Here is a 13,435-nt window from a genome sequence, read left to right as displayed (position 1 = left end):
TATTATGAGCAGCAGCCTGTGTCTAAAATAGATATGCCAGTGAACTGAGTTGTTGAATTAAATTATCTGTGCTAGTGAACAAGATTGATTATTTGTGTATTAATTACATTGTAGATGACTTGGGGGGATTAAAAACAGGGTTTGCCAATCTTTTAGGAAAACAGAGTATACAAAGATTCTTAAGTGTTAGCTCACTGATTCGGGCTTTGTGGTATTAAAATTATTGGTAATTATGAAGATATACTTTGACTTTCTATTATAGTTTTAAGCATCACACATAAAAATTGAGGTGAGATTTTTCAGTTAATTAAAAAAGAATGTGTGAAGCATGTTCTGATACAGTGGTTTTCTTTAGACATTTATTTTCTGCTTCTATGTATGTTTCTTTCCAAAAGCAGATTGGGTTGATTATGATGTGTTTATCAATATGTATGTGTTGGCATATTTATTTAGTGTACTTTAAGGTAGCCAATAAAAGTTTAAAGAATATGCATTGGATTCAAGCTGGATTTCTTTAAAACTTTCTTACTTGAACAATAAAATTTATAATTAAAATGTATGAAAAATTGAGTCATTCTTCATGAAAATTTCAGATCAGTCAAAAGATTCAAGGTTTTACAGAGTCAGTATTTTGCTGTAAGTGACTTCATTTTTTAACCATATAGAAAGGAGTTTAGTGAAGAGAAGTCTCAGTGGTAAAAACGCCCCCAAATGATTGAATCAGTGAAAAGAACGGTAGAAATTTGAATATAACTTGTATATAACATGAATTAAGACATAGTGTGGATTAAATCATTATCTAGACCAGACTAATTATCTCATAATTCTACTAAACGTGATTTTCTGAGAAAACTTAAAAGAATTCTATTTTCTTTAAATGAAACTCAGGATTTAGTACTGATCAGTGTATTTCCAGAACAAATGGTAGGAAGGTAACAAATGCAGCAATATTTTAGTTTCTAAGATGAGGATAAATTAGAAAAAGGATTTAACTCATTGATATATTAATTTATAAAATGTTAATTTTTTATACTTTTTCCTTAATTATATATCCAGGTTATATAAACCATCTAGAATATAAACCCTTAAAATCCTTTTTAAATTAATTTATGGGAATAAGAAAAAAATCTGATTTTCATTTAATTGATTGTAGCTAGTGCCTAAAAACTAACTTTCATACGTACTTGTCAGTTTGAATGATAACCTTAGAGGGACGTCACATAAATTTCAAACTAATAAATTTTGTAAATCCTCATTTTATTCTACTCTGTTGAAGTTAAATCTTACTTGTAGATCATTGCTCCTGAAGGAAAACACCTATGTAGAATGAGTACCACAGGGCAGATGTTGTTGAATTTGAAGAGGACAGTTTGAACAATCATGAATACATTTTCGAGCTTACCACGACTCTCTTTCTGTTTGTTGAGAAGGGAAATAAGAGGGAGGGTGACCAATGTCCTGTTTTGCACAGGACGGAGGCGTTTCCCCAGACTCAGAACTTTGAGTGCTAAAAGGTTGGTCACTCTAATGGAAAGGGCATGTGCCTTATTTAGAGACATTAGGCCATTATAGTTCAGTTGATTTGGGTAGTTTATTTTTTTATTTTTTTGCGGTACGCGGGCTTCTCACTGTTGTGGCCTCTCCCGTTGCGGAGCACAGGCTCCGGACGCGCAGGCTCAGCGGCCATGGCTCACGGGCGCAGCCGCTCCGCGGCATGTGGGATCTTCCTGGACCGGGGCACGAACCCGCGTCCCCTGCATCGGCAGGCGGACTCTCAACCACTGTGCCACCAGGGAAGCCCTGGGTAGTTTATTTTCGACAATCAACATAGCTACTTGATAACCATGGTAATAATGGCTGATGTCTCACAGAGCACTAGCAAACACAGACTACTTAATTTGAGCTAGATATTATTACTGTGTAAACATCAGGCTCTTTATTATCTTTGTAAAACTTATTTCTCTTCAAATTTTTTATATCATTACCTATTTAGATATGCCACAGACGTTGACTGTTTTTTGAAATCTTCCATGTTACTTTGTCGTGCTACAAAGTTCAGAAGATTTTAGAAAGTAAAGTGAGCTTTAAAAAAAAGTCTGTATGAGATTTCTGTTTTATGGCACAATTCATTTATGCAATTAAAGAAAATAAGTAGATTCACTTGCCTCTTCTAGAGCTATTTAAGAGGGGTTAATTACAGTTTGTGTTTTGAAAGTAGAATCATGGTGATGTGAGACTTCTCATTATATGATTGCCCCTTGGGATAAAATTGTTCCTTCTAGATTTAATTAATTCTGTTAATTCTAAAAATAATGTATTAATTTCTGAGAAAAGTTTAATTTCAGAACGTTTTATGGCAATATTTGTTAAAAATTTCTACCTCTAATTGAGACTTGCCAAGTGGAGCTTTTTCTTAGTTGTATGGTTATGTTCCACTTTGAAGAGGACTTTTAAGAATTTAAATATAGATTGGTTTTCATACCACAAAAGATGATACTGGATTTAGTAACTCATGGGATAGGAAAGCCCTTGCTGAGCCTGGAGGAAGTTTGGGATGGTAATAGAATGCCACCGTGCTGCTGATCTTTTCTTCCATGTGACCTTTCCATGTCACCTTTGTTAGAGGAGTAGGAAGATTCAGGGGAGAAGGGCATAGATTTTCCATCTCTTCCTCATTCTCTTAACCTGTAACCCGGTCTCCCTCTAATGATGTAGTGAGGTGAGATGGACTGGAACTCTCAAGGGAGCTGTGTTGGAAAAGGGGACTAGGAAATAAGAAAACCCCTGAAACAGATATAGGTAAAGGGGATATTTATATCTGTAGAACTTTTATTATTATTTTTATGTGCTTTTCACAAAATGTTGGTTTTCAACTTTTAAAGGTGATGTTTTTATTTTGCCTCATTTCTGATTATTTAATATACGATATTTAATGATTATATATGGAGAGGGCAGTACTTTACTATTGATCCAAAAATGTTGTTTGATATTAAAGTTCATTATATATTTTGTTTTGGTGTTTATGCTTATTTACTTCAGCTGTTCCCAGGTGCTGGTCTAGGAACAGGTATCAGAATCCCTTGCAGAACTACATAAAAAGGCACTTTTCCAGGACTTGCCTGGGATCATTGAATATAATCTCAGGGATCTCTATTTTTAGTAAGCCTCCCAGGTGACTCTTACAGTTATGGGAGTCAGTGAGAGAGTTAGTTTATGATGGCGATGAGAAATTGATGATAGCTGTGGACATTGTTTTTAAAGGTCCACATATATATTATGCATATAATTTTGAAAGGCTCCCAGACTCCTTGAAATTCAACTATGAAATCCAGGTAGATAGAACATTAAATAAAAGATTTGTCATTGAAGGATGAAAATCATTTAAACCAGAATCCAGTTTTGATTCCTGGTTCATTGTTGCTTTTGTTGAATCATTCATATTCTGGTGGTGCAGTATCAGGAAGAGTTGAAAACAAAAGCTGCAATACGTATATTTTTATTTGATTTTCAAGAGATACTTATTAATGTTGAGACTGTTTACTATTCTTGCCTTCCAAGTGGTTTGACTTTAAAAAAAGATTATGAAGAACTGATAGAGAAATGCAACTTATTTCCTCTATGTGTTTTTACTAGTGTCATTCTTGTCTATGACTTCTTTATAAACATTGATATGAAATATGGTATAAGGAAAAAAATTGGAGGGTATTTTTGTTTTAATCAAACACTTTTTCTTTTTTGACTTGTAACTCAGGTTTTAAATACCATGTTTTGAAACGTATAGGTTATAAAAGTTTTCTTCATTTGTTTAATGTTGCCATTTTGAACTTTGTAAGAAGTATACCCACTTGCTATAGATTTTAATACTAATTTTAATAATTACATTGACAAAATTTAGTAATAGCCAACAGTGAATACATGTGGTTTCTTATCATGTTCGTGTATATTTGTTTATATATTCTGTGTTATTAAAAATAAAAGTTATGTTCTATAATTACTTAAATCTATGTAGTAGAGGTGGTGCTTATATTTTACATTTTATATTCTTAATTAAATTTACCCAGACACTGCTGTATTATTATTGATTTTTGTTTTCCATCATCTTTGCAGTTCAATTTCACATTGCCCACTTATATGAAACCCAGGTAAGTGTTTTAACTTAGGTTACTTAAAACAAACAAAAATGATCACCCATACCATTTTAAGTGGAATCAGATATACAGATAATTTAATGGAGTTCTGGGCATTACTTCTTACATACATTTTATACTCATTAAATGTGGTCAAGATTTTGCTTTAGTGTTACAGTTATTATACAGAGTGTTTGTTGTGTACAAAGACGTTTCATTCAGTATGATTTGCCTCTAAATTCAAACTATCTGCAGGCTTAAATGGCTGTATTTAAGAAGATTTCTCTTATTCTTGATGTGAAATGCCTAGTTTTCTTTTCGAAATGTTTATAGATGGTTGTTATAATGCATTGTTTTTAGTTTCACTTTTTCTTAAGATTAAAATATCCCTTCTACGTATTACTGTTTGAAAGGCATATTAGTAACCTCTTGATGTCATTACCATTACTTTTATGGCTGCTGTATTTAAAAAACTTTTTTAGTTTAATTTTAGAACATTTTATTTTTTTGTATGGCAGATTTTGCTTAGTTATATGGTAAAGGACATAAAACATAGACATTTAGTCTAGGTAGGCAGTGGTATGGAAAATCAGGCATAAGTTGGTATGAGGCTAAATATTAGGTAATCATAGTTTACCCAAAAAAACAATTTTTATAACAGCTTTTTAGGAAAAAAATACTGTTATATTTCTACATAATTTCTAAGGTCTGTTTTGTTTCAGAGCCACCATGGGGTGGTCTAAACAATTAACATCTGTTTCCTGGACACCTCCATCTGTGCGCCCGCCTACCCTTCCCGCCCCTGTGCGTACTCGCACGCACACATGCGCGCACATCCACTGACTCAGAATTGATGCACACTCAGGTTTGGATACTCTACTTATCTAGGGATTTTATCCACCTTGAGAGGATGCATTTGAGAATTACATTCATGTTGTGGATCAGAGTCTTTACCTGCCAACGCTAATCCCAGCCTCCTGCCAACTGCTGATTTTTGCCAAATCAGTAAAGGCCCCAGGGTGAAAGCAGCTATAGAAATAAGCTTCCTCTCCAAAGTTCTTTCCCTGGAGTCTTAACTCCTTCTGTTTTCATTACCTCAGGAGATCTCTGCTGTCTTCAAAAGGATGAGCTCTGATTTTTTCCCAGCTTTTCTAGTTCTTAGTGAGATTTCCCTGGTCTGTCATTAGGTAAAGCAGATGTTATCTCGCCTTTCTTTTTAATGAATGTTTTTCGCTTGAGATGGAATTCTATTTGATTATTTTTATTTGACCACTTTAAAATTTACATTCCATTGTCTTTTGGTTTTCATTGTTTCTGATGAGAAGTTGTCTGTTGGTGTTATTTTTTTTTATTTCATGAAGGTAATGTGGGTACAGGACCCCTCCCCCCACTGATTCTTTCATTTGATAAATTTTAGTGCCCATTAAGATTAAGCAAAACAAAAAGAACAAAGTTTGTGCTAGGCAGAGTATATAATTATTAGATGACAGGAAGATGACACTGTAAGCATATGAAAGGATTGAAAAATCTCTACTCCAGTGCTTATAACAAGGATTTTTATTTTCAGGTGAAAAATTAAGGGAAACAAAAGGCTTACCTACAAAGTATACAATGTGGTTATTTGATATATTTATGATTTCCCGCACTGAGTTAATTAACACGCCCATCCCCTCACATCTCTAAAGTGGGGGCAGTGAGAACAATTAAGTTTGATTGTCTTAACAAACTTCAATTGTACAATACAGTGTTATCAACTATAGTCATCATATTATATGTTAGATCCTCAGACCTTATTTGTCTTGTAACTGGAAGTTTGTACCCTTTTACCAACCTTTCCCTATTTCTTCCACTCCACCCCCTGGCAACCCTTTCTACTGTCTTTTCTATGAGTTTAACTCCCCACCCCCACCCCTTTTTAAAAAGAATCCACATATAAGTGATATCATATAGTATGTGTCTTTCTCTGTCTGGTTTATTTCACCTAGCATAATTCCTTCCAGGTTTACCTAGGTTGTCACAAACGACAGGATTTCCTTCTTTTTTTAAGGCTGAAATATCATTCCATTGTATTTATATACCACATTTTCTTGATCCATCTGGAGACAGACCCTTAGGTTGTTTCCATTCTTGGCTCTTGTGAATAATCCTGCAGTGAACATAGGAGTACAGATATCTCATCAAGATAATGGTTTTGTTTCCTTTGGTAATATACCTGTACCCAGAAGTGGGATTGCTGCATCATATGGTAGTTCTGTTTAGGTTTGGGTAATTTTAATGAGATGTCATGTCAACTCACCCACACCCATTCTTAGATTATCTAAATAAAGATAATTTTGTTTCTCTGTATAATGTCATATCTCCAAGTAAATATATTATGAATTATTGGATATTTATATCAATTATTTAATTTACCTTTCCCATTTTATTAGCTGAGACCCGCAGAACCATTTTTTTTCCTAACAGTAATAATAGTATTAACTGGCCTTCATTTCTTTTTCTTGATTTTAATGAAATAACTTGAACAAGTCACCATCTAAATTCTAAATAACCTTTAAAGATTAAAGGTAAAGGATTTCTCCCTTTTAATTTTGTTATTACAGTGTTAACTTATTTTTGAGTAGATAATCCAAAATGAAAGTGCCTGCAAGAATACAGTGTAGTATCCTCCTCCCTCCTTTTCCCTGGCCACCTATTCCCCTCCCGAAAACCACCAACCACATAAACAGTGTGTTTTATATCCTTCCAGAGAATCTCAGTGTATATATAAGCAAATCCGTATATATGCTTGCACATATATTTGCTTTTCTTTATTTTATTGAACTAATAACCCATTATATATGTTCTCTCTTGATCTTGTTTAAATTGGTTTTTTTAACTTAATATTATATTTTGGAAATCATTCCCTATCAGTACATGTAGAGCTGTATTATAATATATCCCTTTGCAGAGATGTACTGTAGCTAATTTAACTATTCTCCCTTGAGAGATAGTTACAAATAATGTTATTATGAATAACACTGTTGATAAGAATTACTAGTTTCATTTTTAACATTGTCTTCTAACTAGCAGTAGTTTATTACTGAAACACTGTAGACTGGTTTCATTTATGCATATTGTACAAATCCAAAAATTCTAAAGAAAGGAAAATAAATTCCAGCTGACATTTAAAGATGCAGTAAGTATGTCATGATTACCTAGGGTTTATTCCATGAATTCAAGATTAGTTCAGTGTGAAGAAATATGTTAACAAAACAAACAAAAATCATGGTAAGGAAAACAATATTGTGAGGAAGAAATTTTTTTTTGAAAGAAATAAATAGTGTGAAAAGGAGAGAAAAACAGTAGATCTAATTAATAGGTCAAAACCTTATATTCTGAAAAAAATTAACAAAATAGATAAACCACAAACTAACTTGATCAGGAGGATAAATGAGAGATAAAGCACAGATACATAAAGTAAGATAACCATGGAAACAGAAGAAATTAGTACAGTCATACAAGTACAGCTTAGCAGACGTGTACGCAAATGAATTTGAAAACTTAAAGTGGACTGTTTCCCAGGGAAATACAGATTAGAGAAATTGACCTCATTAGAGTTAGGAAAGTTATAAAAAGCCAATTTTCATAAAAAGAAACAGAAAATTAAGTAATGCCCTACAGAGAAAGTACCATGCCCAGATGGTTTTACAGGGGAATTCTACCAAGCCTTTACATACCAGATAATTCTAGCACTCTATAGATTATGCCAGACCACTAGAAATGGAGAGAAACTTTCTCATTTCTTTTCCTTTTTTTGAGAGGGATAGGGGGCTTATAACAGCCTTTAATCTGACCTTGAGAGACTTACGTGTTTGATAATAATTAAAGTCCTTTCTGCACTTACTGATTCTATAGCATATTTTTACAATATAATGGAAACAAAAAATCTGCTTCTAAACATTAACTACAGGCCACAGTTCTTTGGTGTCTTCTTTTTTATTTAATTGTAAAATATACCTGACATTAACTTTACCATTTTAGCTATTTATTAAGTATACAATTCAGTGGCATTAAGTACATTCGCATTATTGTGCAACTATCACCACCATCCATCTCCAGAACTTTTTCATCATCCCAAGCTGAAACTCTGTACCCATTAAAGAATAACTCCTCATTCCTCCCTCCCCCCAGCCCCTGGCAACCACTATTCTACTTTTTGTCTCTATGAGTTTGACTATTCTAGGTACCTCATGTAAGTGGAATGATACAGTATTTGTCTTTTTGTGTCTGGCTTATTTCTCTTAGTATAATATCTTTAAGGTTTGTATATATTGTAGCGTGTGCCAGAATTCCATTCCTTTTAAAGGCTGAATAATATTTCATTGTATGTATACACCACATTTGGTTTATCCACTCATCTGTCAGTGGACACTCGTGTGGCTTCCAACTTTTGCCTGTTGTGAATAATGCTGCTGTGAACATGAGTGTGCAAATATTTGTTTTTGTCCCAGCTTTCCATTTTTTTTGGATATATACCCCCAGAAGTGGAATTACTGGGTCATGTGGTAATTCTGTTAAAATTTTTGAGGAACTGACATACTGTTTCCCCCCATTCCTTTTTGAAACAAGTGTAACATTGATGCCTAAACCTGATAAAGACAGTACAAAAAAGAATCAATATACAAACTATTATCACTGATGAATATTGGTATAAAAATACTAAGTAAAATATTAGCAAACAATCTGTTACCTCATTAAGCAAATAATATACTATGACCAAGTGGTATTCATTCTGGGAATACAAGGCTGATTGAATATTAGGAAATCTATTAATATCATGCATCATAATAATAGAGCTAAAGGTAAAAACAAGTCACTATCATCATAGATGCTGAAGAAGCCTTTGATAAACTCAATACCCATTCCCAACTAAAATTACTCTTGGACATAGGAATTAAGGGTTACTTTCCTATCATGATAAAATTCATGTACTTTAATTCCAAAGTCAGTATCTTATTTAAAGGGAAACACTAGAGACATTTTCACAAAAATCAGGAGCAGGGCAAAGGATGTCCTCTGTCTTCATTACTCCTCATTATTGTACTGTAGGTATTAACCAATGCAGTTAGACAAGAAAAATCAATTAGAGGCACATACAGAAATTAATAGCTTTCAGCAACAATAATTAGAGAGCACACAGTTAGAAAATATTGCCATTTATAATAACAGCAAAGTGATTAAATACTTAACAATAAACTTAAAAGAGATACTATGACTCAATAGTATAAAGATGTTCATGGGAATTTAGGTTTTTAAATGTAATACAACATCAGTAAAAATTACTAATAAACTTTTTAAAGCAATTAGGTAAGTTGATATGGAAAAACATTCTGGGATAGCCAGAATAACACTGGTGGTGATGGTAGGGATTGTATGGATTATATTAACCCTACTAGATATTAAAATATTACAAGGAAGCCTATATGATTAAAAGTATTGTACTGGCATGTGACTAGACAAATAGACCAGTGAAATATCATAGAAAGGCCAGGAATAGATCCAGTGTACATAGAGAAATTGAGTATATGATAAAGGTAATATCTTACATTCCTTTAGCTAAAGTAGATTTATTCATACATGGTTCTGGGACAATAAGGTAGCCATTTGGAAAAAGATAAAATTAGACCCATAACACAAACTATTCACAAGAATAAACTACTACAGATGAATTAGGATCAAAATGTAAACATTGATATTGTACAAGTACTAGAAGAAACATTAATTCTTCTTCAACTTTGATGTAGGAAAAAGGCTTTTTAAACTATGGCTCAAAATTCAGAGGCAATAAAAAGAATGACCAATCAGTTTGAGCAACATAAAAATAATTTCTGCATGGCAAAAAAACAAAACAAAAAAACCATACATTCAAAGGACACCTATGAAACTGGGAGAAAATGTTTACAACGTATAGCACAAAGGGCTAATACCCCTGATATATAACAAACTTAAAATTTGACAGACAATGAACAAGACCCATTAGGAAACTGGGAAGAATGACATGAGCAGACACTTTCCAAAAAAGATACAACAGCCCTTAAGCATGTGAAAAAGTGTTCAAACACACCCAGTTAAAGAAATGCAAATTAAAGCACACTGAAATACAGTTTCTTACCTGTCAGATTGGTGAAAAGTGTAAGTGGCTATGGTAGCGAAACAGGCACTCTCATGCATTGTGATAATGCAAACTGGTACACCCCATCTGGAACAAAATAATCTAACAAAACTACATGCAGTAATCTAGCAAAACTCTATATACACTTAACCTTTTGACTCAACAATCCCAAATCTAGGCATCTACCTTGAAAATATACCTCCAGAAATATAAAAATATATAGGCACAAAGATATCTTTTGGAGCATTGTTTGTGATTGCAAAACATTGGAAACAACCTAAATGTCCATACATAGGAGAATGGTTGTACATATAAATCATGGTACATTCAGGCAGTGGAGTGCCATGCAGCATTAGAGAAGAATGAGGAAGACCTAGGTAAATCACTATATGGAATGATTTCCAGGATATACTGTTAGGTGGAAAAAATGTGAAGTATAAAAGTATAATATGCTGCCCTTTGTGAAAGAAACTATGTATGTGCAAAGCAAGATACACGTCCCACTTGTGCACAGGTAATACTGAAAATGGATAAACCAGAAACAAGTGAGGTTGGTTACCTACCCAGGAATGGTTGTGAATGGGGTAGTAGGGAGTAGAACTTACCTTGAGTATACTTTTTATGTAGCTCTAACTCCTAGAACCTGGTTATGTTTCACATACCCACCCCAAAATTCATTGAATAATTAAGACCAACCAGAATGTGAGTTAGCCCAAAATAGAATGAACAGTAACAAATTAACCTAACTGTATTACAAATGAATAACATAAGTATACTGAGGGGTAGGGATGAAAAGAACTAAGCTAAATAACTTTGGAGAATAGTATTTCGACTCTATAGTGTAAAGCTAGAGACAAAAGAACTGTAAACAAATCTTCCACTACAGTTACTTTCTCACAGGGATATGGATAGAAATTCTGCAACTATTTTATGTAAATATTAGGGGTAAACAATTAAGTAAATGTATTGTGGATAATGAGGACCAGATTTTCAGTGTCAGAGAACTTACAAGTAAGAAAAGAAGAAAGGCTAGACTGAATTCTGTGTTGTTGGATTAGAATTGGAGGGATCACTATGAACATAGGTTATTTATGGAAATAGAGAGTTGGATAGAAATAGAGACGTGAGAGAGAGAGAGTGTGTGTGTGTGTGTGTGTGTATGTATGTATGTATCTGTATACATACATATAATGTGTGTATACACATACATTACATATAATGTATGTATATACATACATTACATATAATGTAATGTATACATAATGTATGTATACATTAATATATTTCCTAGCTGTTTGCTGCAAGGGCCTAGAAGCAGTGACCCACCTTGGCAGCAGTGAATGTACTAGCACCCAGATCTTTGTTTCTAAATCCAATTCTTCAATAAAAGGAATCAGGAATTCTTGGGGAGAAGTGGGTAATTCCAGGGCTTAGGCAGAGAAACTACTAGATGATCCCTGGAACATTTCATGGTGCCAAAAAGTAAGGAAGTGCTTAGAAAATGATGGGCATGTGGAAAGATAAAGAAGCCAACTTGAGGGAAATGGGATTTCTAATCACCAAATCTGACACAAGTTTAGAAACAATTATAATAATGGTGTATAAGATATAGAATAAAATATATTCATATTGCTATAAATGAATAATTGAATAAATAAACAGGGAAAGGGTCACCTTTTTCTTACTGTAGAATTTTAATTAATTAATATATGAGGAATGTTGAATATCTTTCCACAAGGTGCTTACTAATTTGAAAGGGCCATTCTTCAAAATAATTAGCTAGTACTTTAAGTCAGGGGGCCCCAACCCCTATTAGGAACTGGGCCGCACAGCAGGAGGTGAGCCGCAGGGCGAGTGAGCGAAGCTTCATCTGCAGCTCCCCCATTGCCGGCATTACTGCCTGAACCCCCCCACCCCCCCATGGCTCGCATTACCTCCTGGGAACACACCCCACCCCCCCACCCACCCCCACCCCCACCCCCAGTCTGTGGAAAAATTGTCTTCCACAAAAACGGTCCCTGGTGCCAAAAAGGTTGGGGACCGCTGCTTTAAGTGTCAAGGTAATGAAAGTCAGAGACTGAGAATCTGTCCCAGATTAGAGGATGGTAAAGAGACATGCTAATTTAACACAGCATGGGATTTTAAGTTAGATCCTGGACCAGAAAAAGGATATATGTGGGACAGTTGGTGAAATTGCAATAAATTATGTAGATTAATTGTATTTTATCAGTGTTAATTCTGTACAGTCTTCATTTATTTAGAAGCCTTGTTATTATTATCTCATCCTGATATGTCCTTTATCATTATGAAACATTCCTCTTTCTCTCTGGTAATATACTCTTTGCCTTGAAGCCTTCTTAATCTGATCTGAATCTAGTCACTTCAGCTTTCTAATACTTACAGTTTACATGGTATCTTTTCCCATCCTTTTATTTCAGCCTGTTTGAATCCTTATATGAAAAAGTGCATATCTTACAAGTACTGTGGTTTTGGCTTTCTTTCACTTTTGTAAATCTGTCTGGCAGTCTCTGTTGTTTGAATATCTAGTCCATTTATATTTAATTCAATTACTGATATGGTTACATAAAGTTGGCTGTCATTCTTATTGTTTCCTTTGTATTTTGTCGTTTTTCTCTGGCTGCTTTCAAGGTTCTTCTCATTACATTTGGTTCTTAAGTATGCGACTATGATGTAGTTAGGTATTGGTTTTTCCTTTATATTTATACTACTTGTGGTTTTTTTAGTCTTTTGGATATGGGATTTTGATATCATCACTTCTGTAAAGTTCTCGGCCATTGTCAATATTTTTTCTGCCCCATTCTTTCTCTCTTCTCCTTCTTGGACTCCAATTAAGTCTTTAATCTGCTATTCAGTCCTTCCAGTAACTTTTTTTTTAAATTTCAAATTAGTATTTTTCAGTTCTAGAATTTCCTTGTGTTTCTCTTTTAATTTCTCTTTACGTGCTCTGATTTTTGGTCCATTCATTCCTTATGATTATGTTTTCCTTTTCATCTGTGAACATTGTTAAAATAGCTGCTTTAAAATTATTTGCAATTTCAACATCTGAGTCATTTCATGGCTGGTTTTCATTAATTTCCTATTGTTTTCAACATGAGTAAAAATTTCCTGATTCTTACAAGTCTGGTAATTTTATTCT

The 13,435-nt window shown here is 33.8% G+C and overlaps 1 protein-coding gene across 11 annotated transcripts in view; it reads left to right on the top strand.

Moving 5' to 3' along the window:
* Positions 1–13,435, top strand: part of KDM6A (lysine demethylase 6A) — a 209,574-nt gene that overhangs the window by 131,678 nt on the left and 64,461 nt on the right. For all 11 annotated transcript variants that reach the window (XR_010939969.1, XM_067723181.1, XM_067723182.1 and 8 more), the window contains one exon: positions 4,108–4,142. Coding sequence is in view for 10 of the 11 variants with exons in the window: in XM_067723181.1 (XP_067579282.1) it covers positions 4,108–4,142 (35 nt within the window). In the remaining variant the exon portion in view is untranslated. The remainder of the gene's footprint in view (positions 1–4,107; positions 4,143–13,435) is intronic.

Source organism: Pseudorca crassidens, chromosome X (genome assembly GCF_039906515.1).
Source record: "Pseudorca crassidens isolate mPseCra1 chromosome X, mPseCra1.hap1, whole genome shotgun sequence".
NCBI classification, from domain to species: Eukaryota; Metazoa; Chordata; class Mammalia; order Artiodactyla; family Delphinidae; genus Pseudorca; species Pseudorca crassidens.
The sequence above is the reverse complement of the archived record's forward strand: the minus strand, read 5'-3'. Positions and strand labels throughout refer to the sequence as shown.